This window comes from Schistocerca nitens, chromosome 3 (genome assembly GCF_023898315.1).
Source record: "Schistocerca nitens isolate TAMUIC-IGC-003100 chromosome 3, iqSchNite1.1, whole genome shotgun sequence".
Classification (NCBI taxonomy): Eukaryota; Metazoa; Arthropoda; class Insecta; order Orthoptera; family Acrididae; genus Schistocerca; species Schistocerca nitens.
The window spans coordinates 189,053,296-189,071,661 of NC_064616.1; the positions used below are offsets into that span (position 1 = coordinate 189,053,296).

Here is an 18,366-nt window from a genome sequence, read left to right on the forward strand (position 1 = left end):
AATGATGCTAGAGATATCATCCACAACGCTGTCTTCCATCAAAGAATTCCTCAAATGACAGTGTCCTTGTGTTTGGATCTGCTTTAGTGTACCACTGTGACATTGCACTCCTGAAATCTCAGCACCCACCTTGCTAGTCGACTCAATGGATTCTTCGAGCTCATCAGCCAGCACAGAGGATGGTTGTCACAAGGGTGAATGGTTTGTCAACTAAATATGACCATAAACTGTTAATGGACCAAACAGCTTCAAGACATTCTCTTTTTTTTTTTTATATATAGACTAGTTCATCTTTGAGTTAGAGAGTACGCTGAACACATAAGCTATCACCTTATCAGCACTTTCCTGAATTTGCACTAGAACTGCATCTATCCTGTAATGACTACCATCAGTGAAGAAGCGGCTTGTGCTCATTTCTGTTGTTGGAACAGAAATAAAAAGTCAATAAACTTCATAATGGAATTGTTCTGAACTGTTTGTTATATACCCTTCATTTATGTCATACTGCTTAAAAAGCACTAGAAACATCGTAAATATAGTAATTATACAATTACAAACATAAATCTAATCCATGAAACACTGTAGCTAATAAAGTACACACAGAAGTGAATCCTACAATTTTTTTTTTGGAGTTTTGTGTGTAACATTGTAGTTGGTTGCAGTGTGTTTAAGAACTTGATTTATAGTTTCTCTTCCATATTTAATAAATCAAATGGTGGTTTGTAAGAATGCTCAAGTTTCAACCACACTACTGAGACGAAATTAGAATTATATATTAATACGTTCAGCTGCTGACGGGCATTGATATATATCAATAGGGACAGGTGAAAATGTGTGCCCTGACCAGGACTCGAACCCGGGATCTCCTGCTTAGATGGCAGATGCTCTATGCATCTGAGCCACCGAGGGCACAGAGGGTAGTTCAACTGCAGGGACTACCTCATGCAAGCCTCCCGCGAGACCCATATTCTCACCTTATATGTCCACACACTACATTTGTAGTGTCCCTACCCAACACACTCATAACATGTCCGAAAGAACAGACACCATATCCATATAAGTATATAGTTCTGGCAATATCGGCCATGACCTTCCTCTTCTGTGCAGATGCACACATAATACCCAAAATCTTACGGGACTTGGTAAGAATGTCTTCCACGAGTAATGAGTGTGTTGGGTAGGGACACTATGAATGTAGTGCGTGGACATATAAGTTGAGAATGTGGGTCTCTCAGGAGGTATGGGCGAGGTAGTCCCTGTAGTCGAACTGTCCTCTGTGCCCTCGGTGGCTCAGATGGATAGAGCATCTGCCATGTAAGCACGAGATCCCGGGTTTGAGTTGTGGTCGGGGTACACATTTTCACCTGTCCCCGTTGATATATATCAACGCCCGTCAGCAGCTGAAGGAATTAATATATAATTCTAATTTCGTTCTAGATGGCTGCAGGTCATAAATGGTGTCTGCTCTTTCAGACATGTCCTAAAGAACAGACACCATATCCATATAAGTATACACTGCTGAGAGGTGGCCCCATTTGCTATTAGTGACATTTCCCATTGATGAATGGCAGTAAGTGGCGGGGGGAGGGGGGGATGAGGGTCACGGGGGTGGCAGATGCAGTAAGGCACTCAATAATGAAAATCTGAGCTATAGGCATGGCCGTACTGAGGCCACAATGAGTTAGGCCCCAGCCAAGGGCACAGGCACAGACAGGACACAAAGACAATTAAGATGATGAGAAAGAAAATTTAAGAACCAACCAGCACTCGAGTTCTCCTGCACCACTTTTTCCTATCCTCTGCTTGTGAGAAGAAGACTTTCCTTTGGCATGCACACTGTTCTCACAGTGCCATTTTGTTCAAGTATCACATAAAGAAATGACTACTACCAAACGTGTGTCACTTGTGTTATGTATCAACAGTGCACTTGGTTCATATGGCTGCCACCTCCACAGATAGTTCATAGCCAAGAATGGCATTTTAGTTACTACTTCGCTACAGTTTTGTAGGAACTCAAAGATTGGCCACAAGTCTTGAAGCAATTTACATTCTATTTAACTGAAAGCTTCCAATTTTTGCTGATTTCTGTCAACTGAGGACTGGAGTGAAACTGTTTATGCTAAACTGCTTCAAAATATTTGATAGAAGAATAAGTAAAATTGGAAATAAATCTCACATATAACATATCATTTCATCTCACTTTAATTTCCTTCTAGGAAAGCATTAAATGAGATGTTTGAGCCTTATTTTGAAAACTATGCAACAGATTATGGTGTTAAATATAACAGATATTGATACAGCAGAATAGTTAACAAAATAGTTGCAATCAAATTCCAGTAGAAAGAGCTGATGAAGAGCACTGACAGAGATTCCCATTTAGATATTCTGAATCTCTTACTTTTTTTTTAATTTTTATTTTATTTTCCTGAAGTAGGGGTTAGGAGGTGCTTAGCCAAACATCAAAATAGCTTAGAGCAGTGCTCGATTTGTAAAAAATAAGTTCCAGTAATGTGACCTTCTGAAGAGGGGAGGGGGTTGCTTTTTTAAAATCTAAACATCTTGAAAATTTATTTTAATGCTCTTTTTTGTCAGAGGTGTCAGTATGGCATACCAGAGTGTACAGTCACAAATCAAGCACTCGCTTTGAGGATATTTATGGCAAAGTACAGATGAAGTAGACTGTCAAATTCAGCTATTTTGTCGACAGAATATCACACGGCTGCTAAAATTGACTTCAATTACATTATCAATGACCTTGCTGCACTCAAAGCAAGGAAACAGAATGTAAAATTATAATAAGAACACGATTCAATTTCCTATTAATGATTCACATAATGTTGATAATTTAAAAGGAGCAAATAAAATCTTTTCTTCATTATACAACATGATCAAATCAGTTTACAGTAGCTGCCACAAATAAGACAAAGATTTTGTTTGAAGTTACATCTTTTTAGATAACTCTGTACTACTGGTAATTTATTTACAACAAATGATACATTTAATTTGTCATGTGAAATATTTTTTGTTTAGGTAGCTCAAATAAGTAATATTTTTCAATAATAATTCATTATGATTAAACCTACCTTACAAATTACAAAATTTCCTGTATCTGTATAGAAAAAAATTGCAGAATGGTACTTTTTTCTGGGGGTGCGGGGTGGTGGGAGCGCAGGCTTGGTCATTTCTGCCTATGGGCCCCAGGCGTCTTTCACCAAACACTGTGGAGACTCAAAGACAGCCAAGGGATGGAGAGAGACAGCAGAGTCCACTGGGGTGTGCGAAAAGGAGGGAGGGGTAGGCATGAGCTGGTCTGTCCAGTGGGTTCACCCGAGATAGCCCTAAGCAGTGCTATGGCGAGAGATGATGTGTAGAAAGAGAAACAGCTTGGTCATGTCACTGTGACTGTCACACTGGTCCTCAGCATTGGGTGGGGAGAGGAAAAGACTTTTGTCACTGTGGAAGGATGTGCTGGGGGGGGAGGGGGGGGAGGGGGAGGGGGGGGGAGGTGTGGTAGCAAGATCTTGCCCAGCTACTGGCAGCTCTGAGTGACACCAGGTCTCTGCAATGCAATGGAGCAGTGGAAACAGGACCTTATTACTTCTGGTCTCTGTCACTTGTACTACACCAAAATCATATCATACTCAAACTGTTTAACACTGAAAAAATACACACAATAAAATTATATATAAAAATTTCCAGAGGGCCCTGCTCCCTGTGGTCCTTAACAATTTGTCGCCCCTGTCCTGGAGCGAAGTTCTGTCTCAGCATTCTTGTCATATAATGCTAGGGCTGGATATGATATTATTGCCTCTTTAAGGACAAGGAAATATCTTTCTTGCACCTTGTTTCAGGAAAATTTGGCATTTCCCAGTAGTAGCACTTGCAAGGGATGTCCCTTAATGCAGATGTTCTTTATGAATCACTGTTAGTTTGAACACATTCCCACAAAATTTTTCACATCACGAATGTGCCAAGGAGCCAGATGATTTGGGACTGCTCTTATTTTCCTTTGATCACGACAGACTCCACCACTACTAACTAGGTGCCCCATCATTTTTATTTCTTGGACGATGCACATGCAATTCTTAGGCTTCACGATGAGACCTGCAGGCTGAACATACTTCAACAGGGTTGTCAGGCATCTGAGATGTTCTTCAAATGTCTTTAAAAAATTGCAATGTCACCCAGGTAGCAAAAATACACTGTCCATTTAGGGTGTCTAAGCATGTTGTACAGCACATGTTTGAATGTGGCTGGAGAGTTACGTAATCCAAACCACATAACTTTGAACTCACGCAGACCGTCAGGAGTTATGAAGGCAGTCTTAACCTGGTCAGCCTCATCAACCTCTAGTTGCCAGTAGCCCTTCTCCATGTCTATAGTAGAGAAATACTTTGCTTCTTTAAGCAGTGTATGATGTCATCAATACGTGGCAGTAGGAGACCTTTTATAGTGATTTTGTTGAGTTGTCAGTAGTTAATGCAGAAATAATGTGCATCATCCTCCCCTTTCACAAAGACCACTAACACTCACTGACGTTGTTACTCGATCAGACCAGATCCTATTGGCAGCTACAGCAGCTACCTCCACTGCATTGTCATAATGGTAATGAGCATTATTCTTTGTCAGTGGCACTGACCTGCCCATTCTGAACTGGTCCAGCTGTTGCTACGCACATACTTTTAGGGATGAGTTATGGCTCACAATTTGTGATCCAAAGTTATCTCTGTCCACCTTAAATGCTTACGATAATCACATGTATGTAGATTTCTTTTACAAACCAATTTCTTTTACAAATCTGAGTAGCTTTTTGTAATTGAGAGGTACATGAGTCAATACATAGTATCTATACAAAAAATGACATGTCATAACTGCAATAAACCCAAATCTGAAAGCGAAGTAATCAATGACATACAACACTTAGCACAGAGAGCTTGTTTTAGATATCAACATAGACTAAACAGAACTGCCTCCTGTATGGAAAATACTGCTAATTATACAAACATTTAATTTTCCAGAATAGACAAATATTACAAACAAGAAATTTCAGAAACCTTCTGGAATTGATAAATAATACATAAATATTTGCTGGTAATCAGATTTGAACTGGCAACCCGTAGCATGCCAGCCAGTGACACTAACTGCTACACTCCTGGAAATGGAAAAAAGAACACATTGACACCGGTGTGTCAGACCCACCATACTTGCTCCGGACACTGCGAGAGGGCTGTACAAGCAATGATCACACGCACGGCATAGCGGACACACCAGGAACCGCGGTGTTGGCCGTCGAATGGCGCTAGCTGCGCAGCATTTGTGCACCGCTGCCGTCAGTGTCAGCCAGTTTGCCGTGGCATACGGAGCTCCATCACAGTCTTTAACACTGGTAGCATGCCGTGACAGCGTGGACGTGAACCGTATGTGCAGTTGACGGACTTTGAGCGAGGGCGTATAGTGGGCATGCGGGAGGCCGGGTGGACGTACTGCCGAATTGCTCAACACGTGGGGCGTGAGGTCTCCACAGTACATCGATGTTGTCGCCAGTGGTCGGCGGAAGGTGCACGTGCCCGTCGACCTGGGACCGGACCGCAGCGACGCACGGATGCACGCCAAGACCGTAGGATCCTACGCAGTGCCGTAGGGGACCGCACCGCCACTTCCCAGCAAATTAGGGACTCTGTTGCTCCTGGGGTATCGGCGAGGACCATTTGCAACCGTCTCCATGAAGCTGGGCTACGGTCCTGCACACCGTTAGGCCGTCTTCCGCTCACGCCCCAACATCGTGCAGCCCGCCTCCAGTGGTGTCGCGACAGGCGTGAATGGAGGGACGAATGGAGACGTGTCGTCTTCAGCCATGAGAGTCGCTTCTGCCTTGGTGCCAATGATGGTCGTATGCATGTTTGGCGCCGTGCAGGTGAGCGCCACAATGAGGACTGCATACAACCGAGGCACACAGGGCCAACACCCGGCATCATGGTGTGGGGAGCGATATCCTACACTGGCCGTACACCACTGGTGATCGTCGAGGGGACACTGAATAGTGCACGGTACATCCAAAACGTCATCGAACCCATCGTTCTACCATTCCTAGACCGGCGAGGGAACTTGCTGTTCCAACAGGACAATGCACGTCCGCATGTATCCCGTGCCACCCAACGTGCTCTAGAAGGTGTAAGTCAACTACCCTGGCCAGCAAGATCTCCGGATCTGTCCCCCATTGAGCATGTTTGGGACTGGATGAAGCGTCGTCTCACGCGGTCTGCACGTCCAGCACGAACGCTGGTCCAACTGAGGCGCCAGGTGGAAATGGCATGGCAAGCCGTTCCACAGGACTACATCCAGCATCTCTACGATCGTCTGCCTGCATTGCTGCGAAAGGTGGATATACACTGTACTAGTGCCGACATTGTGCATGCTCTGTTGCCTGTGTCTATGTGCCTGTGGTTCTGTCAGTGTGATCATGTGATGTATCTGACCCCAGGAATATGTCAATAAAGTTTCCCCTTCCTGGGACAATGAATTCACGGTGTTCTTATTTCAATTTCCAGGAGTGTATTTCACATTGCATGCAGCACAGTTGGCAGCAGTATGTTATGAAACAGGTTTACAGCTAACTACAAACTCCAGGCTTCATCAAGTACCTATGGTAGTTAGACCTTCCTATGCAGAGACTCTGCCTTTATTTTGGCACCTTCGCCTTCACTGTGTGCTGGGTCAACAGATGTCTGGACAGATAATTTTCATCTGTAGACTAACTTTCACACAACAAACACTTTCTGAGATTTCTGACAATTTGGTATAAGCATGCTTCTCTTACAGCTGTCTATTCATCCTTTTTTATTTTTTTCCAGTGTACGGTTGTCAGAAAACTATGGCTTCTTTTAAATCTGCAAACTAGCAGGATCTCCCCCCCCCCCCCCCCCCCCATATTGTTGTTAAGTTACAGTGGATCTTTACCACGACCCATGGTCCATATCTCACTTGTTTGTCTTGATGTTGAGTGACAGAAGTGAACAGTTTTAGCCCGATGATGATGATGATGATGATGATGATGATGATGATGAAAGACTGCTGCACCCTACATATGAAATTATCAATCAGTTACTTGCTACTGTCCTTTGTTTCTCTCAGCTACTGGTAAATACAGATGTTACAACATCTTTAGGTTCACTTATATTATCTGCTCGGCACAAACATGTGGGCTTCTTGATGTCAAAAGATTGAAGTATTGTCCTTGCGAGTGGATTTTCTAACTAAGTAGTAAACATTTTTGGGAGCACATATTAAATTTTTAAATTAAACACGTATTAAGAATTTTTCTTTGCATTAATTTTTAAATGCTTACTTCTCTCAGGCAACTATGGGGAACTGAAGTCATCTACTGTAACTATGGTGAGATTGGGAAATTTATGTGCAATGACTCCATATTTTTTTATTACATACACTCACATGTTGCTAGATGATTCAGATGGGCAATGGTAGCGATGAGTTTCGGATTTTCGGCAACCCTCAATTCTAACTTTCACATACATTTTTTCCCATCTAGCACTGACATTCGCATCACTAAGTTTATTTAACCTTTCTTGCATATACTTAATTCAGAGTTTAACATTTTGACACTACTTTGCAGCTTCAAACAGTTTCTTTGCCAGTATTAGATGGGCATTGCATACAGTAATGACACATTTAGTCCGGAACCTTACCCTACATGATCTGGTGACTGACAACTGTAAGTTTCCATTTGATGTATCTAACAATGGAACATATAGGCTTGGATAACAAAAATATGGAAGGATAAATTGGTTCTCGTCACAGAGGAGCCACTATGTCATGTGTTGGCACAATGAAAAACAATTCTCGAAATATTCAGCTACTAGACTAAGTCCTTCAGAATGTGAATAATTTAGGAGTAAAGGAGACTACTCCTTGAACAGCAGAAGGTGCCAGCTGGACACACAATGCTGGAACTGCAGTTCAGCATGTGGACTGGAGTGGGGGTTGTGTGTGGAAGGAGTGGAGGGGGAAAGAGGTGGGGAACAGGAATAGGGTTGGGGATGGGTAGCTAGCAGCTCAGAGAGGGGCGGCATGTGCAGGATAGGAATGTTGGAGGGAGGGATGGCAAGTGTACGAGCTATGAATGTGGCACATGGGTTTCAAAGTGGGTGAGGTATGGTGCACAATGAATATGATGTCGACATATGGACTAGGAGAGATGAAAGAGCAGAGGAATAGGGAATGAATGGGGGATAGTGGGTTCGTGGAGACTGAGACCGGGAGGATTATGGGAGTGAAGGATGTGTTGCAAGGATTACTACCATCTACATAACTCAAAAAAGATCTCGCACAGCTACTCCTTTGACAGGAATCAAACAACCCACAGCACAACCACTGGCACACATATAGCACCCTCCCATGACCATCTCTTTACAGGCCATCTAGAGGAAACCATCCTAGCCTCCCAAAAGCCCAAACCCATTGTCTGGTTCAGATTCACTGATGATATCTTCATGATCTGGACTCCAGGCCAACACATCCTATCCTTATTCCTCCACAACCTCAATACCAGCTCTGCCCAACTGCTTCATTAGATCATTGTCAACACACTGTGTGAACCTCTTGGACATTGACCACCACCTCTCAGAAAGCCCCATCCACACCTCTGTCCATATTAATCCCACTAATCACCAACAGTATCTACCCGCCTTTTGACATCTGATCCCTTCCACACCAAAAAATAACTCCCATACAATCTGGTTACCTGTGGACACTATATCTGCAATGGCGAGAATTCCCTTGCCCAGTATACTGCAGTTCTCACAAAGGGCTTCACATACAGACAGCAGTCCCCAAAGCAATTCTGAAAACAGAGTTCCCGTGCCGTATCCTCATACACCCATAATTCTCATACAATTGCCAAGAATCAGCTGCAAAGGAGTGTGACCCTTGTCACCCCAACATCTTCCCAGACTGGAAGAACTAAACCAAATCCTTTGTCAGGGCTTTGATTATCTATTATCAGGCCTGGAAATAAGGGATATCCTCTCATTTCCCACCTCTTTCTCCCTCTACCCATCCCACCCAACATAACCCCCACCCCAGTCCACCTGCCAAACTACAGTCCTGGCACTGTGTGTCTGACTGGCACAACGTGGAGGGAGGGAGGGAGGGAGGGAGGGAGAGTGAGTTTAAAATAATATTTCTTGCACATGGACATACCTTCTTTGGTTCCCCAACATCAGGCAGAAGTGGTGTCTCCAATTTAACCCTTTTCCGCATACCGGCATAACAGTACCGTGAATTGCCTCTTGTTCCCAGTCGTCGTGGTCGTACATGAGGAAATACTTGTTTCATAACTTTTCCAAAATCAGCAGTAGAGAGAGGTTTCATCATATTACTGTTGCAGTAAGCACTGAAAAATTTGAATTCAGATAGTTTATTACAGTAACCATCTTCTTTGAGATACAAATAAACACGTTATACCAATGCTTAATCAGACATAGGCAACAGTATTCTGATTTTTCTTAATAATGACAGTAATATAATAATAATAATATTTTTTATTAATTTGCTACATTTTTGGGTAGAATCTTAATGATAAGATTAGAAAATCTCATAAAATTGTATTACCTAGACTGTATTCAATTTCACAACAAATAAATAAATGAATCAAACTCTAGTTTGCAGCATACACAAAAAATGGTTCCGTCAGGCATTTGGAATGAAATAAAACTTGTACTATACTGATACAATCATAAATATAGCTAAAGTGGGAGTTTCTTATTCACTGCTACAGGCGATGTTCTACGGGAAGTAATCTGCCAATTCCTTCCTTCAACTTGTACGAATTGTTGAGTATGTATCTGTACCAGGGTGAAACTCTGAGGTGACACATAGCCCAGACTTCTACCATGCTCAAAAAACCTAATGGACATTTTGTCTTCAACCATGAGAGACTCCACAGAGTTTGAAGATTTAATTCAGGACATTGGTGTAAGGTTTGGGCATCAGGAGCTTCATGCCTTATCTCCTCTCCTTCCCAACTAAGCACTGATGATGAAATTTTTTCAACCATCAAGCCTTGTGCTAATAAACATTAGTGAACTTGGCTACAAGGCAGCTACATCAATGTTTGAAAAAATCCTGTCTGGAACCAGTAACTAAGTTCATAACACACATGGAGAGGTGGAAGGAAGACAATAGTTAAAGAGTAGCTACATAGAGATTAAGAACTACAGGTAACTGGAACACTGATAGACAACAACTAGAACATTGATACACGAGGGTGAAGGAAGAGGAGAAGTGTAAGTTACAACACCAAAGAATATGGTGGGCTTACAAAGAAAGAGAAGACTGCATGTGTTGACAGCAAAAACATTATCAATTTTAGCAGTGCATTTGAATCGCATTGATAACACAAAATTCAGTTCAAACAAGACTTCCTAGCTCACTTTTACCATTTATACAACAAAAAATCCGAACCTAAATACATCAAGAATGTGATATTCCTTCTTTGTTGGTCTCATATCTGCTAACAGTCACAGAATGGCACAATTTAAGGCAATCATTACAAATGTTATGAAATTGTGTCTAAAAATGATGCATTGCATCCTTGGAGCATGTAAGTTGCACAGCAATCTTTTAAAATAGTGGAGAAATCATGTGGTTTTTAACAGTTTAACAATTATCTACAGGCAATCTGTGTTCTGCAACCACAAATTACTATTTACTACAGCCACACTCTGCCAAGACCTTTAGCATTGTGAAAAAGAAACGAAAGTACATTTGAATTAAATGTTTCCTTAAAAATCATTATGAAGGCTTCCACTGAAATAGTCTCTATTTCATATGAATGTAAGGGCTCAAGGTGACACTAATTAGTAAAATTTTCTCAGGCATCCAGCTGCAATAAGTGGTTAAAATCCCACAAGCTTTCAACTGAACTCTCCTCAGCCACTGTCGAGTGGTAAATGACTTCCATGTGACTGTGGCTCACAGGTGTATAGACATGCCGCTTCCTGTGAGGTCACTGGTGCTTGCTTGCTTGCCAAATACTGTAATATTTCTGTTCTGTGTCCATCGTGTCCACTTCAACCTTGTGGTGGCTGCATCCCAGGCTGTGCTGGGCTGCAAGCCACCATCCTTATTCATGGGATTTTCAGATATTTTTATTTCTAGAGCTTCTTTTATCTCAAAACCTGTTCATCCTCACAATGACAGAAGTTTCATGGAATACAATGCAGTGTTTATTTTCTAAAGTGCATTCTACCATGGCTGATTTTTCAGGATAGCACAAGCGTATCTCCTGAGTCACTCACCAAGAACACCTACGTTTTATAGTGGGCTACTACAGAACAGAGCACAGAAGTGCTTTCCTGTGGAGAAGAATGAGAGGGCGTGTGCCCTGTCCCCCCCCCCCCCTCCCCCCTGTGTACCTAGTGCAGCAGCACAAATGTTACTGCCCGCATCTCGTGGTCGTGCGGTAGCGTTCTCGCTTCCCACGCCCGGGTTCCCGGGTTCGATTCCCGGCGGGGTCAGGGATTTTCTCTGCCTCATGATGGCTGGGTGTTGTGTGCTGTCCTTAGGTTAGTTAGGTTTAAGTAGTTCTAAGTTCTAGGGGACTGATGACCATAGATGTTAAGTCCCATAGTGCTCAGAGCCATTTGAACCACAAATGTTACTGCTGTTTTCCCTGTGTGCACTTGTTTACTCACTACCTCATCTACTTTCTTTTGGGTTTGCATTAGACTTGTTGGTTTTCAAGTTAATTATAACCTCTTCATTTTACAATTTCCAATGGTAGAAAGTGGAACTAAACTTTGTTTACATACATACACGACGAAAGGTGTCCGACACCGCTCAACAGTACATGACTGACACACAGTTCGGCATTGTGCAGTCACGTTAAAGTTCATACTTCTGTGTATTCTTACAGTCTGCTGAAATGGATAGGCATCACGAAAATGTACACTGTCAAAGAGTGTGCTCAGACAGAAAAGTGTTGATAAATAACGTAGTTCAGTTCTGTTGAGAAGAAAAATGGAAAGGTTAGCTTCATTTTTTTAAAAAAATTAAAAAAAAAATTTCTTGTTGAGAGGGAAGACACTGAAGAATGGCATGATAACTTTCTTAGAAGAATGAGATAAAACAAGAAAGGTGCGAAGAGACTTACAACTGTGATCTGAACCCCAACTCCAGTTATTAGGTTGTAACACACAGATTTATTTTAATTTCATATACGTCTCTATAGGAAAAGTATCAATGGCCGACATATTACACATTCACGTTAGTTATCAGACAGAAACACAACAATTTTATTTTATTATTTCCTGTGCTTTCCCGTATAAGAATATATTAAGAGTATAAGTACCATTGTCTCCTACACTACTTCTGTGTATTCTTAGGTCTGCCGAAATGGATACTCATCGAGCAAATATATGTTATTGAAGAGTGCATTCAGATGGAAAAGTGTTGATAAATAATGTAGTTTAGTTCTGTTGAAAAATCATAAAACAAGTTTCATCTTCCCACTGCTCATTTCAACCGATTTTCTATAGAAGAATGTGTTAACAGAATGTATATTTGTTTTTTTTTTTTTTTTTTTCTGCTGCACGCTACCAAGTACACTTCAGGAACTAACAAGGGGAGGCCGCCAATTGTGAAATTCAGATTCGATTCATACTGCGTATAATAAAAGCTCATGGCCAGAGGTGTAATGTGGCAAAGCACCAAGATGCACTTCTCAGCCGTTGTCGAGAAAATCGACAGTTAAAAGAAACTGTTGCAGTGAAATACTCTCTACGATTAATAATTTTCTACAGCGTCGTGGCGCAGCGGTAAGCGCTTGGGTTCGTAATCCGAAGGTCGCCGGATCGAATCTCGCGCCATGCAACCTTTTTTTTTGTAATTCAAATGTGTGTATATATATATATATATATATATATATATATATATATATATATATATATATATATATATATAAAATTCCCGGCAATCAGTTGCAACAATTATGCATATAATAAGTTGTTGAAAGTCGTTTCTCATGGAAAAACTTGGGACTTCGAACATCATTATGTTCTCCGCAAACAAAGTTGTATTTCACAAATGTTATTAATTGTTTTCATAATGTTAACCACGTATAGTTAACGGAAGACGTAGAAACGATATTCCGAAACGAATACGTATAGCGTAAGTCGAACGTTCGAATAAGAACAGAGACCCCACGAACACAAATTTGCTGTGGCAGGTATGAAATATAAACTCCGTTACTCGCTCGTTACACTTGAAGGACAGATGTTGAATGGGCCGAAACGAGCAGCCGCATAACAGCGTAGTTGCCTGCTAACTTCGAAAGAAGGTAGATGCAGTCCCTAGCGCAACTTATAACATCGTCGAAAATTAGTGCGGACGGGAGAGCTTTGGTACACCCTGTTAAACAAACGGAAAAAAATGGAGGCAGTACAATTGGAGAGCGATCCGCCTTCACCAACATGCATAAGCAATTCATTAATATATATATATATATATATATATATATATATATATATATATATATATATATATATATATATATATATATATATATCTGCTTGTGTCTGTATATGTGTGGATGGATATGTGTGTGTGTGCACGCGAGTGTATACCCGTCCTTTTTTCCCCCTAAGGTAAGTCTTTCCGCTCCCGGGATTGGAATGACTCCTTACCCTCTCCCTTAAAACCCACATCCTTTCGTCTTTCCCTCTCCTTCCCTCTTTCCTGATGAGGCAACAGTTTGTTGCGAAAGCTTGAATTTTGTGTGTATGTTTGTGTGTCTATCGACGTGCCAGCACTTTCGTTTGGTAAGTCACATCATCTTTGTTTTTATATATAAATTACAAAAAACTAATAATAACAAAAAAATTGCATGGCGTGAGATTCGATCCGGCGACCTTTGGATTAAAACCTGAGCGCTTACCGCTGCGCCACGACGCTGTAGAAAATTATTAATCGTAGAGAGTATTTCACCGCAACGGTTTCTTTTAACTGTCGATTTTCTCGACAACGGCTGAGAAGTGCATCTTGGTGCTTTGCCACATTACACCTCTGGCCATGAGCTTTTATTATGCGCAGTATGAATCGAATCTGAATTTCACAATTGGCGGCCTCCCCTTGTAAGATAAATTTTCACTGAGCACGATTGTATCACTCAGTCGTCATTTGAAACAGGCGATAGCAGAACATGTCAACAGGTCATAGCTCACACAGCTAAAATGGCAATTGTAAAGTGAACATGTTATACATAAATCAGTGAATAAATTCAATAACATAGGTAACATTGTGAATAAAATAATATAGGTAACATTATTTCCTGAAACCAGACAGCACAGACTGAAAAAAACATGCAGTCAGCATCATGAGATGATGACTCCGGTTGTCTTCATTTCATGAAGTCTTTCTTTCATTTCCAGCTTCAGTTTGCATCAACAGAATATGAAGAAGAGAAACATGAGGCAACTCTGCACTCCGAATAGCAAGTGGCAATAGCCGTGCATGTGTCGCATAGCTGCCAACCTTGTCAAGGGCAATCTCCAATTTATCTTTTTTATTTTCTCAGAAATTGAAAGAGATATGACTCTTCTTCCACCATTAAAACAATTTCAATATGTTAGCTATGTTCTGTACACAGTAATGTATGGCATAAAATATGCCAAACTTAAACTGGTCAGCAACTACATTTTGCACTGCAAACTTTTCAAAATATGTGGGGTGATGTACTTTACTTTAAAGTATCGCAATAATTATGGCCATAGAAAATGTGTCCATTATCAACCTGCAATGTGTGGCTATAAAATATGGAAAAATTATTTTTTCTTCGCAAACAGTCTCCCCAAAATTGAATGCATAGCAAAGATCATGCAGGAATCCCAAAACAGTGTTCTTTTTTTATTATTTTTTATATGAAAATTAAAAGTTTTACTGATAAACTAAATACATACAACAGTTTTTTTAGGCAAATCAGATTACTTGAAATTTCACTCCCTGTTTATCATACAATACAAGCTGGCTGTGGATACCCAGAGGGAAAGGAAAGCCTAGCACATCTCATATGCAACCCAAAGGCCACTCTATTTACTGCTATGCTTTGAGTACTAAAGACCCTTATAGTGTATTCACCTCTCTGCCCCACTATGAACAACACTGGGTCACAAACTTACAGACTGACAAAACATGTGGCCAGTCTGCTTAAACTGCATGCAGGTCACTGTAGGAATCATGTAAAGAACACTGACAGTTTCATCAGATTAATTAAGCATCTATATCTTGGGGAAGCTGACATAATGGTCAGCTTTGGTGTGGTCTCCTACTTATGCATGTTTCTGTTAAAGACTGCATAGTCCCCTCTCTCAGTTATCTGATAGTACAATTATGGAATTGATTAAGCACAGGTTGACATCATCATACTTCCTATATGGCAGCTAGTACATTCACCGGTGAAATGGCATGGTGATGGGATGCTCATTAACCCAATCTACAGCCAATGTTTTTATGGAGGATTTTGAAGATATTGCCTTGGACATGGCTCCAACTAAGCCAAGTTGCTTTTATTGTTATCTTGATGACACATTTACTATCTGCCCCATGGATGTGAGAAACTGGGAGATTTCTTGAGACAGCTGTCTGGCATTCACAGCCACATAAGGCTTACTACTGAAGTAGAGAGAGATGTTGCACTACCCTTCCCTGATGTTCTTGTTTGGCAAAAAACCATTGGGCACCTCAGCCACAGTGTCTAAAGGAAACCTACAGGCACGGATCAGTATCTGCACACTCTCAGCCGTCATCATCCGGCACAAAAAAGGTGGCATTGTAAACACCCTCATTCGTCATGCTTAAGCCATCTCAGACGCCGAAAACCTACCACCACAACTAAGCTGCCTCTGAAGAGTGTTCCAGGAAAATGGGTACAATCACCGTCAGGCATCGCAGGCTACCCCCAGTGAGACACGCAAGAAAAACACCATTGAAGAAGAGGGCGAGAACTTGTGTTTTTGCCTTTCTGTGGCACAGTGTCGGGCAGGATTAGCCAACTTCTGAAGGGAAACAACATTTCATCAGTGTTCAGTAACTCCAGTGTTTCAAACATCATCACCGCTCAAGAACTCTGAAGCTTGAGGGTAGCATACAATGTGTACATTCCTCCTGTTACATATTATTCTTCCTCCTGACAGACTCATAACCTTACTCCTGACTCTCTTCTTTATACAAAAATTCTGGCTGTTATTGTGCTACTTCAGTTAACGCTGTTTTGTCTCATTCCCTTCCATAAAAGGCAATGGCTGCTGCCAGTATCCTTCCATTGTATTCACTTACTTTTAATTTTTCTTCTACTGTCCCCAAATCCCTTATTCTTTGTGAAAAACATCCCATTTTTAATAATTTTTCATTGTCCATCATTTACTCCATTTGATACTCTTTGTCTTCTGTCGTCCCCCCCCCCCCCTCCCCCGCAATTTTTTTCAGTCTCCTGTGGCTTAAGACTAAAAAGAAGTTACACTGGTTTCATATAAGTACATTTTCCATCCACATTTTATTATCTGCATTTTTAATTACTTTTCATAATTCTTACTTTCATTTCATATAATGATGTCATAATGATCTTTCTTGGGCCACAACACATTTCTGGTTCCCTGACATTTAGGGCTACATCACAGCTCAGTTAAACCTAATGGGTTATAAAAAATTTCCTTTTCTGGTCTTTATTTGGACTCTCTCCTCTTCTGTGTCATTTGAACATACCTGACCAAGAGTTTCCAGAAATACCCCCTCCCCCACCCCCCAAAAAAAAGATACTTTGGGTTTTTTTATTTCTACTGGCTACAAAACCAATTTTCTATGGGACAATTTTGTGATTTACACTAATTTCTAGATTTCTAGTTAAGAGCTGTACACATAGCTATATTATGATATGTAGAGCTAATTGCAACAAAAGTAGTTTATAGTATCCTGTTGATATGAATGCAATCAACTATTAAAAATCTTATTAATTACTGATATGATACGCAATAACAATTAGAAAATTGTATGTTATCCAAAGCAGCACAGGTTGACTATAATAGTGTGTTACTTTGCGGTTTACTTAATCTCCAAATACACAATGTCATTGAAAATAATAGAACTTACTACCTGAATGGTAAGTTATATGATTTAATAAGAGAAAGTCTATGGAATATTTTAAAACAACGTACTCAACTGCTCACAGAAATTTACAAAATACACAGTACCTGGTGTAAGCTGCAATGCTATGTCCACAAATTGGTCTACTGACATACAAAGATTTGTTTAGAGGCTCTAAAATATTGCTTTTTTGGGCTAATTTAACAGCTACTGTTCTACAAACAAATATTACAACTACTATAGTCCAATTCAAATCACTTGATAGTTAATACTTGTCACTTGCTGCTACAGTGTTGTCACATCGTCTGCAGGTTACTGCAGGTCACTTCACAAACGCTTAACGTGTAATGTGGAGCAATGTTGAAAGTGGCCTCTGCTCTGCTGACAGCTGATTTTAAGTGAGGAATGACTGAACTGCTGCAGATGTCTCATTTTGTAGCCCTGAATTAACTCATGCCCTTGGCTAACCACAACCTTGTGATGTGCAATGTATCCAAGAAAATGACAGCAGATCTAAAATCACGATTGCTTTGTACACAGTGATTAAAGCTAATCTCAATGAGCAAACTTAGACAGAAAAATTTCCGTTTCAGCACAAAAAACTAACTGTAATTTCTTCCTATCATTCACTGGTTACCTGAAATTATCCTCACACTGGCTACATGAACTGCCACTTTACCAACCAATGAGCAGTCTTGGTTGGCACTTGTTGTAGATTACAGATACTGGCAGATTATAAATGACAAAAGAATGATAGGGAAAAAAATAAGGACAAATAAAAAAGCCAATACAATAATGAAAATGATATGGCAAAGAATTAGAAATTTAAAAAATACATTTAAATCAATTAAATGAAAAAATAGTAATAAATATTTTTTGATTAGATTAAAAAAATTAATGACTGTGCTTCATGAGTTTTGATATGACCTTCTTACACATAACAGGTTAATGTGCTAACCACTGCGCTACAACACTACGATACATAATGTTGACACATTTATGACTCAGATATTCCAATAGCAATGATGAGGTGCAACCTTCAAATATCTGGTTCAAATGGTTCAAATGGCTCTGAGCACTATGGGACTCAACATCTTAGGTCATAAGTCCCCTAGAACTTAGAACTACTTAAACCTAACTAACCTAAGGACATCACACACACCCATGCCCGAGGCGGGATTCGAACCCGCGACCGTAGCAGTCCCGCGGCTCCGG

General features: G+C 40.7%; 1 protein-coding gene across 1 annotated transcript in view; it reads right to left on the reverse strand.

Annotated features, from left to right (window-relative positions):
• Positions 1-18,366, reverse strand: part of LOC126249140 (DNA-binding protein RFX7) — a 131,475-nt gene that overhangs the window by 28,983 nt on the left and 84,126 nt on the right. The window contains exon 4 of the mRNA XM_049950794.1: positions 9,217-9,409. Coding sequence (XP_049806751.1) covers positions 9,217-9,409 — 193 coding nt within the window. The remainder of the gene's footprint in view (positions 1-9,216; positions 9,410-18,366) is intronic.